General features: G+C 36.9%; 1 protein-coding gene across 2 annotated transcripts in view; it reads left to right on the top strand.

Annotated features, from left to right (window-relative positions):
- The window catches only part of NETO2 (neuropilin and tolloid like 2), a 61,197-nt gene extending 49,889 nt beyond the window's left edge, over positions 1-11,308 (top strand). The window contains exons 8-9 of one of the 2 annotated variants that reach the window (XM_032424115.1): positions 4,957-5,070; positions 6,415-11,308. In XM_032424115.1, coding sequence (XP_032280006.1) covers positions 4,957-5,070; positions 6,415-6,995 — 695 coding nt within the window. In that variant the 3' untranslated portion in view covers positions 6,996-11,308. The remainder of the gene's footprint in view (positions 1-4,956; positions 5,071-6,414) is intronic. The other variant, XM_032424113.1, reaches the window with a different exon arrangement.
- The last annotated feature ends 1,086 nt before the right edge of the window (positions 11,309-12,394 follow it).

The raw sequence follows: 12,394 nt of genomic DNA, 5'->3' as shown, positions 1-12,394 counted from the left end.
TGCTTCTCCCTCTCCCTGTCTGCCACTCTGCCTACTTGTGCTCTCTATCTCTGTTAAATAAATAAATAAAAATCTTTAAAAAAAAAAAAAAACTGAGGGTGTTTTCTACTCACTGTTCAATCAGTGAGAAACACCGATCAGAAAATCTTTTTCTACCCTTTTGAGGATTATAAAGAGACATCAAAATGTTCTGTGTCACACAACATTCTGTGGATAAACTTTAAGAGCTAATGATAGTTTGACTCAGAATCAGAATACCTAGAAGCCACAGTGCTGCTTATAACCTCACTCAGCCCTTCTTGAAAATAGCTTCTGTTCTCTGTCTCCTCATTTGTGAACTGGATAACACTGGTAAAATTAGAGGTCAGTAGGTAATATGATATAGTATGTAACAGAACTGTGGTATGACATAGAAACAAAATGGAAAACTCAGTTTTTAGAAGTATTCAAAAATGCTGTGTGTTCTCTAGGCCATTTGTTACGTTAAAGTGCACACGTGGGTGTAATACAATTTTATGATCTATATGACACAGCTGAGGTAGGGACACTAGCTAATTTTGTACTGAAATAAACTAACACCATACATTTTCATTGGCTTTTCTCTTCCTAACCTAATGGTTTATTTATGTAACTAATACCTTTTGTCCTTACAGTAAGCTTTGAAACCATCAAGCATTTCTTAAGAATCATGAAATACTTAATGGTTAAATGATACCACATGATGGATTCAGTCTCTGAGTAAATTACTTACTGGATATATACATGATTCTTCTGAGAATAGAAATAACAACATGATTGAGACCACTAATTTCATAGTCTTGTTGATTTTATTTTATTTTTTTGTTTTGCTTTCAAGAATTTATTAGAGGGAAAACACAAATGGTGGGGAGGGACAGAGAGAGAGGGAAAAGCAGACTCCCATTAAGCAGAGAGCCCAACACGGGGCTCGATCCCAGGACACTGGGATCATGACTGAGCTAAAGGTAGACACTTAACCAACTGAGCAAGTCTCATTGATTTTAGAACCAGAAGTCTGAAATACCCTATAGTCCATCCCATTCTTTTAAAAAGAGGAAGCAGACACCCAGGGAGTTAGTTAAAATCTTAAAGTAGACAGGTTAACTAATAACAGAAACAATTTTTATTAATTACTAGTACATTGTTATTTCTACTCTCTGTTTATAGCACTATTTCCCAAGTTACAGTTCTTAGCTATTTTATTTTAGATTCTTGAGTCATGAGAGCCACCTACGGGTTATTATACTTGAAAAGGAGTGGGTAAGTCCTCAGCAAATAAGCCTAAAAGTTTTGTGCAAAGATTATTTAATCGTGGGGCACCTGGGTGGCTCAGTCATTAAGCATCTGCCTTCAGCTCAGGTCATGATCCCGGGATCCTGGGATCGAGCCCTGCATCAGGCTCCCTGCTCTGCAGGAGGCCTCCTTCTCCCTCTCCCACTCCCCTTGCTTGTGTTCCTGCTCTCGCTATATCTCTGCCTGTCAAATAAATAAATAAAATCTTTAAAAAAAAGAAAAAAGATTATTTAATCGTATATAGATAAAACTCATGCTTAAACTCAATTTAGTTTATAGTGCGGAAGGAGAAGGGTTACACAAATCCTAGCTCATAGTGATTAACCATAGATTATTAATTAGCCTGCTGAACTAGAACTTGGGTGACTGTTACCATTTGGGGATTCTGCCTTAAAGAGAGATTGTATTTGCTCTATAAGAGCAAAGCAGTTTTGGATGTTACTTTTTGTTTTAATTGAAGAATAATTGACATTCACTCAATATGGTATTAGTTTCAGTGATTTGATATTTACATACATTACAAAATGATCACAATAAGTCTAGGTTCCATCTGTCACTATACAAAGTTGTTTACAATATTACCAACTATAGGGGCGCCTGGGTGGCTCAGTCAGTTGAGCATCTGCCTTCGGCTCGGGTCATGATCTCAGGGTCCTGGAATCGAGCCCCGCATCGGGCTCCCTGCTCAGCGGGAGGCCTGCTTCTCCCTCTCCCACTCCCCCTGCTTGTGTTCCCTCTCTTGCTGTGTCTCTCTCTGTCAAATAAATAAAATCTTAAAAAAAAAACAAAAAACAATATTACCGACTATATTCCCTATGCTGTACATTACATCCCTGTGACTTATGTATTTTATAACCGGAAGACTTTTCCTCTTAATCCCCTTCCCCTACTTTGTCCTGTGTCTGCACCCCCCCTTCCCTCTGGCAACCATCAGTTTTTTCTCTGTATCTGAGTATTCCTGTTTTGTTTGTGCATTTGTTTTGCTTTTTTAGAATCCACATATAAGTGAAATCATATGTATTTGTCTTTCTCTAACTTATTTAACATAATACCCTTTAGGTCTATCCATGTTGTCACAAATGGCAAGATTTCACTCCTTTTTATGGCTCAGTAATACTCCATTCTATGTATGTATCACATCTTCATTCATCCATTTATGGACACTGAGGTTGCTGCCGTATCTTGGCTCTTGTAAATAATGCTGCAATGAACCTACAGGGATGTCTATATCTTTTGAATTAGTGTTTTGATTTTCTTCGGATAAATATCCAAGAGTGGAATTGCTAGATTATATGGTAATTCTATTTTTAATTTTTTGAGGATCCTCCATACTGTTTTCAACAGTAGCTGCACCAGTTTGCATTCCCACCAACAGTGCACAAAGGGTCCCTTTTTTCCACATCTCCACTGACACTTATTTCTTGTCCTTTTGATAATAGCCATTCTGACAGGTGTGAGGTATTCTCTCATTGTGGTTTTGATTTGCATTTCCCTGATGATCAGTGATGTTGTGGATGTTTTCTGTTGACCTACATTATAAGTCTAGTAAATATTTAATAAATATCACATTATGTTTTAGGGTTTCCTGGGGTCCCAGTAAATACCTATTTTTACAGCCCATCTTCAGAGCCAAATTGAGAAATAGACAAAGGGGGTCAGGCAGGTAGATACCAAACTGTTTGTGTTTACCAAACTGTTGGTTTTATTACTGATGATGCAGTTGGACAATGTGTTTAAGTATTCCAAAGCTTCCTGTGATTGTAACCTAAAGAGAGAGCCTTCTCAAGAGGAAAAGAAATACTAAATTAATTGTTTTGATAAGGTTCATTGTATATTTATTTTTTAAAAAGATAATATTTAGGGGAGAAAATCCAGTTATTATTAGTCCTTAAAATTTTACATATTCCTTTTCATCTTGAAAAGAAACTTAAAAAGAAAATATAAAAAATAATTGAGGTCTGTCAGTATGCTGAGACACATATCTTAAATGTAGACTTTTTTTAGACAGGAAATACATTTTTCTTGATTATATTTTTGGAAGTCACAATGATTAGTTGATTTTTAGGGGCTTCTGTCAGTGTGAGAGACACGCCGTCGTGTTTCTTGACTTTCAGATTCTTGTGTGTGTGTGTGTGTGTGTCTTTACACTGAAATACACATTATTACAATGTTGGTACTTTTGTCTCCAATCTAGGATGTTATTTCTTAACAGAAGTAAACACACTGAGTCATAATCTAGTGTAGCAAATGTTTACATACAAGGAGAAGTGTCACATAGAAGCACCATCCAGAGTACGATGGGAACACAGGAGTCACACTAGCTATCTAGGAGAATTGAGGCAATCTTCACAGAGAGGGCAGCATTTTGGATGATCTTGAAAGATGAGTAAGGTGGTCATCAGGAAGGGAAAGGAGGAGACATCTCAGGCTGAAAGAATGGTTTATACAAAATATGACATTACACGGTGTATATTCCATATATCTTTACATTTAAAAAAATTTTAATTTTGAAATTCCAAGGAGTGATTTTTTTTCTGGTAAAATCTACATGACATAAAATTTGCCATTTTAACCATTTTTAAGCGCATAGTTCAGTGGCATTAAGTACATTCATCATCACCACTATCCATCTCCAGAACTTTTTTTTTTAAGATTTTATTTATTTATTTGAGAGAGAGCAAGAGTGAGAGAGATCACAGAAGGAGAGAGAGAAGTGGGCTCCCTGCTGAGCAGAGAGCCCTGACCCTGGGATCATGACCTGAGCCAAAGGCAGACGCCTAACTGATTGAGCCACCCAGGCGCCCCAATCTCCAAAACTTTTTTATCATCCCCAGCTGAAACTCTGTCCCATTAAACACCCCATTCCCCTCTCCCACCAGGTCCTGGTAGCTGATGTTCTCTTTTTCTCTCAATGAATTGACTGCTCCAGGGACCTCGTATACCTGGAATCATACAATACTTGTTCTTTTGTGTCTGGCTTCTTTCAAGCATATTGTCTTCAAGATTCATCCATGTTGTAGCATTTGTCAGAATTTCCTTCTGAATTTTAACCCTGAATAATATCCCATTAGATATGTATATACCACATTGCAGTCCTCCATTCATCCATCAACAAACATTTATTTAGGTTGTTTCCCCCTTTTGGTGGAATAATGCTGCTGTGTGCTTTGTGAATAAAGCTGCCATGATCATTGGTGTGCTCTGTTCGAGTCCCTGCTTTCAGTGGTTTGGGGTACGCACCTGGACGTACGCACCTGCTGGAGCAGATGGTAATCGGTGTGGATTTTTGAGGAGACTCCATCCTGTTTACCACAGCAGCTGTACCATTTTACATGCCCCCAGCAATGCACCAAGGGTTCCAGTGTCTCCACATCCTCACCAATATTTTCTTGTAACATTTTGAAAAAATTTACCAGGCTCTGTACTAGTTCTGTAAGCACCATGGTAAATGTATTCCTATCCTCATTACACTAAACATGACATTTGGCACCGAGCGGAAGTGAAGAGTTTTTACCTGAGACCATGTCAGAGAGTATTGGCCCTTATCTTATTGCTTCTATAGCGCAGAGTGTATTCATAGAACAAGTTGAAGTGTAAATAAACCAGGATGAGTTCTTAGCAACAAACTGTTCTTCTTTCCTGCAGCTCCCTGCACAGGTAGCACTTTCTTCTGCCACAGCAACATGTGCATCAACAATTCTTTAGTCTGTAACGGTGTTCAGAACTGTGCATACCCTTGGGACGAAAATCACTGTAAAGGTGAGTGCGCTGGCAAAGCCCAACCTTTTTGAGAGAAAAATGGCCGTTGCCCTTAAGAAAGACTTAAAATGTCCTTTTCTGTAACTGTGTTTAGCGTAGCTGCTTTGGCTGAAATGGAAACATAGAATATAAATGTTCTTTTAAATGGATCATACAACTTTCGTATGTGATAAAAGCAAAGAAAAATACTTATTCTCAATGAAAGCATTCTTTTTTTTTCTTACAAACTATGTTTTTTATCTTAAGTTGTTCGAAAGTCCACCATAATATTTCCTGCATTATTTTCTTAGTCATTTGTATTGTAAGGATACCTTATTCTCGGAATAATTTAAAAAGTAACCTAGAGTAGTAGTATTTTAAAAATTATATAGAAATACTATTTAATAAATATTGATGGATTCAATCTTAAAAAGCAGCAAAAGCAGACTAGTAAGAACTGCTTTTTTTCACTTTATAAAATTTCCTATGCTGTATTTCTAGTGTATGTCTAAGGTAAACATGACTTGTGGTAATAGTGGAATATCTACAGACATTATCAAATCACTGTCTCAGTCTTAAAGTTTACCTGCCTTCTGTTCCCCAAGAGTTGAGTAAATATCTTACTATGAGACGTTAGTGTGATCTGATACAGCTGTCTTCAGTACTTGACATGAAGTATTTTCAGATAGTCATTCAGACGGTAGATCGTGATGTTGTACCTCAGTGGGTTAGCCTCATCACTTTTGTCCTCTCTTGCTGATGGCCATCAGTAGAAATACCGTGGATATACTTAAATGTGGCAGTTGGTCAAACATACCACAGAGCAAAAAGCTAACTTGATAGAACAAGAGTATTTCTTTTGGCATTTTCTCTATATTCATGTTTTTATTTTTTTATTTATTTTTTTTTTAAGATTTTATTTATTTGAAAGAGAACACAAGTGAGGGGAGGGGCAGAGGGAGAGGGAGCAGCAGGCTCCCCACTGAGCAGGGAGCCCGATGCAGGGCTCGATCCCAGGACCCCGGGATCATGACCTGAGCCAAAGGCAGATGCTTAACCAACTGAGCCGCCCAGACGCCCCTAGATTCATGTTTTTAATTTGATTTGCAAATTGTATGCCTTCATGTACCTTCTGAGTAAAGAACCAAGTCCTTTTTCTTTTATGTAATCTATCTGACTATATTGTGATTGGTTAGTTTAACCAGAAATCATAATGGGATTATTTTGTTTTAAAACCTAATTTTAAATGGTATCATCTATAGTGTATTTGACCCATGTGTTCTGCTTTACCTAAAAATAACCTTACCAGTTTGTGACAGGACTCATTAATGAATTTTGAAAGCCTTGTTGTTTCTCTTTCTGCAGAAAAGAAAAAAGCAGGACTATTTGAACAAGTCACTAAAACCCATGGAACAATTATTGGCATCACATCAGGGATTGTCTTGGTCCTTCTCATTATTTCTATTTTAGTACAAGTGAAACAGCCTCGAAAAAAGGTCATGGCTTGCAAAACTGCGTTTAATAAAACTGGATTTCAGGAAGTGTTTGATCCTCCTCATTATGAACTGTTTTCCCTACGGGACAAAGAGATTTCTGCAGACCTAGCCGACTTGTCAGAAGAACTGGACAACTACCAGAAGATGCGGCACTCCTCCACTGCCTCCCGGTGCATTCATGACCATCACTGTGGGTCACAAGCACCCAGTGTCAAACAGAGCAGGACCAACCTGAGTTCCATGGAACTGCCTTTCCGAAATGATTTTGCACAACCACAGCCAATGAAAACATTTAACAGCACTTTCAAAAAGAGTAGCTACACTTTCAAACAGGCACATGAGTGCCCTGAACAGGCCCTAGAAGACAGAGTAATGGAGGAGATTCCTTGTGAAATTTATGTCAGAGGGCGAGAAGATTCTGCACAAGCGTCCATATCCATCGATTTTTAACCTTCTACTAAGGGGACATTAATTATTAAGTGTGTATGTATGCAGCCTACAGAGCACCCATACTCTTCAGCAGCCAACCCTTTTCTCCTATCAAAACTAGCAAGACCTTCGTTCCCACTAACCTACTGTAACAGTGAAGCTTTTCTTGTCTCAGGCAGTCTATGTGTTAAACCAACCAAGGGACCTCCTCCGGTCCATGAACAAAGTAACAGTCACTATTGCTTGGTGTCACACACACAAAGTACCAGCGAAATAGCATTTGAAGAGGGGGGTGGTGGTGCTGAGCCAGGCTCAGGCTGCCTGTTAGGCTTAGCAACAGGAATACTGCTCTGGATTGATACAGCTTGTCAACATTTTGATCCCACAATAAGTTTAAAAATAAGATTTGTCTCTACATTCCTTTTGGTTTTTTTTTCCCTCTAAATTTAATTTGTTTTATAAGTCCGTGATTTTACCATTTTGGTTTCTTACATAAACATAAATGGTTAACGTACCACACATATTTCAATACAGGCATTTGTTCTAGAATTTGTCAAAATATAACTCGTTACTGTGCTAAGTGCCAGTGAAGACCCAGAGTTCTGTTTCACCCATCTGTTTCTTCTTGACTAATTTCTATACTGCTGCCTTTTAATTACTGGATCCTTAGTCTTTATTTTCTGTGAATAGTAGATGATATGATTTATCATCTTTAAGTCATATTTTGTCTTATACTAGAAGATTTCATAATCCTAGGATGTATGCACCCTTGCCAGTTATGACTAAAAACTTGAAAAAGATTAAAACTTCTGGAAATCCTTTCAAATTTCCCAAATTTGGTCACATGCGGTGGTGGCCCATTCATTCCTGTGTGCAGTCATTTCATTCATCTTGGGGGAGGCTGGTAATTATGTTTCTTTGCAGCATTTCTCATCACCAGATTTGTGTTTCCTGTTATTTTTATAAGATGATTTTGCTCCCTTTGTATTGGTTTATGTTATGGCATATGGTAGCCAAGGTTGTATGAGAGTTAAAGGAAAATTCCTAAGAAACTGTAAGAGCCCTCAAATTGCTTCTTACTTGGGACAATACATTTTTCTAGTTCTTACCAAGAATAACAACTTCCACTTTTTTTTAAACTGCACTTTTGACCTTATATTTTTTTTTATGGTATATAAACAATAATTTATAAACATGATATAAAAACTCATTGTGTTTTTTTAGACTTTTGATATTATTTGATACTGTACAAACTTTATTAAATCAAGATTAAAGACCTACATGAGCGATTTCTTTCAGTGTTCACATTAGTGGCTTTATGTACAAATATGCTGTGATGGAACGACACGTTATAACTTACTGTAAAGACCTTAGTAATGTGTACGTAAGCGTTTGTTTCCTTTTGTTATTGCATTTAGTTTATGATGAAATTTTCACTGTGTGTTATTTATTGTTCTAAATCACTACACAAATCTTACATTAAAATTAAATGCATTGTTACGTGATTCTTCAATCATGTTATTGCCCTGAGATTTTGGATCTTAGGTATATATGGAAAGGAATCCATTTATCAAATTATAACTAATACAGACATGCCATTTTAAAGAGAGAAATTCTCATTTTGATATTTTTTGTAGCAAATTCTCAATGAAATGAGAAATTAAAGTTTCACTGAATTTCATTGGTTTTTTAAGATATCACATGTATGGGTTTTCTCAGATTAGTGAAAACTGGGACCTTTAAATATGATACATATAAAATACCCCTTCAAAATGTTTCTTATATCACATTTTTTTATTTTTTAAAAGTATATAATATCCAGGAGATAGGAAAACCTATAGATAGTATATTCATGATTTAGCATTTTTTAAAGTCAGCATAATTTCCTGTTTTAAAGATAAAATTTGGGAAAGTAGAAAGACTTAATGAATGTAGTATTCATTGAACTAATGAGCCAGAGCCAGATTAGATAGAAATTCTTTTAGTAGCTATGTTGGATAGGCATTGTAGTAGTTAGTAGCCAGCCAATATTTGAACAGCATAGTAAATATTTAATATAACTGTGATCTCATTCTTCATGATCATGAAGGAAAACTAGCAATTTTCTATGTAAAATTATATCCATTATAAAAACAGCTGTTAAGTCCATCATTAACACCTACATTATAGTAGAAACTAATACAGTATGCTTAACTACATTAATTCTAGTCACTTGTAACTATATTTTTGAAAGTTGTATCCTGTTTTCTTTTAAAAGGACATGAAGAGGCCTACAAAATAGAGCCTTTAAAGAAGACATTTAACATTAAAACAGCACAGAACTACATAGCTTCAGGCAACCCCACTTAGCAAGTAAAGCTTGGACAATAATTTTGGTTCTAAACTTTCTGGCTGCTAAAACAAATGAAATAGTTTTTGTTTTTCACAGTAGAGAACCCAAACTGCAGAGGCTAGTTTTCTCTTCAACTAAAGAAAGGATCTGTATATAGAACAACATTTCCTCAGAACTTAAATAAGATGCAAAATGCAGAGAGAAGTCAGAATGGTAAATCTTTATCTAGTGAAGGCACATCTTAATACAGTCGGATCATCGGTTTTTGATCAGTCTGTCTGCAGGGGTAGAACTGAAGAGCCAGATGATCGATATTAGCTAAGCCAGCCTTAAACTGCCATATCTTGTATGCCTTCATCGAAGTATAGATGGCTATTAGGCCTTGTTTAAACATTTTTTAGTCAAACATTTATTTGGCAGTACACTATAGGAAAAGAAGAGAATGGAACTATTTTTTAGGCATTATTACCAGCATAACACTAATTGCTGTATTATATAGTCTTTCATCTTTGAGGTTAGTAAGAAAACTTCACAAATTGTTTACTGAAGTAAAAGCCATAAATTTTAGTAATGAAAGATGAACTTTAGCCATCTTGTGGAAGTTATTACACCCTTCACAGAAAATACAGAAGCCAGTTGTTAAACATACAGTGGAAAATGCAAAGCTGGAGGGGAAAGTATCTTCAATTCAGGAGCGGCACTTAAGGACACCTCTACAATGTTGTTGTTACCTTTCACCTGAGAACCTGAGTTTAGCACAAGATACCAACACTCAAGTGCCCGCAAATTGCAGGAAATCTATGAATCCTAACATCTAAAGTACTTACGGATAAAGTGTGATATACCTTTTGGGGAGGGAAATGTTCAACCTAAAGGTTTAACAGAAAGCAAAAGATTTTCCACCTTTCGCATCACAAAAGAGATTAAAAAGGCTCCTTTGACTTGTTAACAGCTTTTGTGTCTGTCCTTGTCATGTTTCATGTAATTATTAAGCATTAAAAGAACCTCCTAAATGCTTCTAAATATTTTTATAGTTCTGCTGTTTTCTGATGAGCAGCATGCTTTCTGGTTTCAGGAGTGTGTCGGGTGATGAGACAGGACAGGAAAAAAGCCTAGTTGTGATTCCAGGAGTGATTCTCAAAGGGGATTTATGCCCTCTTACAAAATGGCGTCTGCTAAATTGTTCATGAAGGGACCTTGAGTTTTGGGGTTTTTTTTTTTTTTTTAAGATGATCTGTTCAACTTCATTAATGAGAATTCTGAGGCCCAGAGAAGAGGAGTACCCACATCTCAGAACTAGTCCCATGCTCTTGCCTTGCCTTTGCTGTTTTTCCCCTGCTTTAGCTAGCTGGAAGTTTTAAAGGTCAAGCAGTTCTAAACGGCAGCCCAGATGTTCCATGTAAGCTTGTCAGTCATTCTGATTTAAAATGTAATTTATTCTATAATAATTTTTTTCAAAGCATTTTACTTTTTTTTTAATCCATGTAACACTATTCTATAATTTTGTTGCCATGACTTCTTGGCATCTGCAAACTGCAAGACAATTACTGTGAATTCTTAATAAACAATGTTAATTTATAGGTTTGGCATCAGATAAAAAGAGCTTCAGTGTTTTGCATTTGTGATCTTTCTTAAATCTAAAGGAAACAATGTATACTCTAGAAATTAAAGATTTGTGTGCTGTATCTCTTGAGTTTGGAGAATGATTTGAGTTCTGAGCCATGATGACAAGTTGACCTCAGATATCTTTTTTAGGTCCCTGCAAAATCAGTTTTCCATGTTTTATATACCTCAACAAATTAAAATTCTGAATTTGCTTTTTTTTGTCACTTTTTCATATATGTCTGTGATTTTTAGTCACTTTTTCATATATTTCTGTGATTGGTTTAATGACTACAAAAGCCCAAGAAGCTAATGACTGGGGTACATATTTAGTAAGTACTTCTTTTTTTTCAAGATTTTATTTATTTGACAGAGACACAGCGAGAGAGGGAACACAAGCAGGGGAAGTGGGAGAGGGAGAAGCAGGCTTCCCGCCGAGCAGGGAGCCCAATGCGGGGCTCGATCCCAGGACCCTGGGGATCATGACCTGAGCTGAAGGCAAATGCATAACCGACTGAGCCACCCAAGTGCCCCTAGTATGTACTGTCTTGAGTAAAATTTTTTTTAAGATTTTATTTATTTCAGAGAGAGAGGAGAGGAGCTGGGTGAAAGGGAAAGGGAGAATCTCAAGCAAACTCTGTGTCGAGTATGGGGCCCAATGCAGGACTCGATCTCACAACCCTGAGATCATGACCTGACCCGAAACCTAGGGTCGGATGGACACTTAACCAACTGAGTCACCCAGACGCTCCTTGAGTAAATGTTTTTTTTAAAAATGTTTTTTTAAAGCAGTGAATTTTTAGAGATGAATATCCAGACCATGTAAGAATTCTTGTATGTCTAATCCTGGATTTGACACTTCACAGTAAAGAATATGACCCTTGAACTGGAAATAGAACTTGTGTTTTGATTTCCTTGCTTGTCTCAATTTCCAGAGTCTCTAGAAGTGGCAAAGAATCCTTATTTCCTTGCAGGGTGAAGTTGGCATTTCCTACCCAACAGCTTCCAAAGTAAAATAATCTTAGTTATGATAAAAAGTAAAAGCATCCTCAGGCTATTACACCATTTAAGTTTTCAAATTAATCTTCAATTGAAGTTAAAAAAAATTTAAGGTGAATTTAGTGTTAGATTGCCTACAGATGCACTGTGCTACTTCCAGTCACTGCCGTGGCAGTGAGGACTTTCAGAGTGGGTTGTCAGAACACGCTGTCCTTTTGAGGTGCAGAGTGCATCAGTCACGACCACGGCCTAGCAAGGATGGATGAGTAGATTTCACAAAAGGTGCACACTGAGGAGAAAGCAAAGGAAAGCAAAACTCTGAGCTTTACAATCATACAGACACAGATCAAGGAGCAAAGACGAAAGAAAAAGGTAGTTACCACTGGCCTGTCCCTGCAAATAGTTACAGAGCAATTTTACTTTCTGTGTTATTTAGGATCAAGAAATAGCTTTTATCTGAAAATGCTCTCACCTGCCAAGCTTTCTC

Source organism: Phoca vitulina, unplaced genomic scaffold (genome assembly GCF_004348235.1).
Source record: "Phoca vitulina isolate PV1807 unplaced genomic scaffold, GSC_HSeal_1.0 scaffold30, whole genome shotgun sequence".
Classification (NCBI taxonomy): domain Eukaryota; kingdom Metazoa; phylum Chordata; class Mammalia; order Carnivora; family Phocidae; genus Phoca; species Phoca vitulina.
Note: the sequence above shows the minus strand (reverse complement) of the source record. Positions and strands in the feature narration are given on the sequence as shown.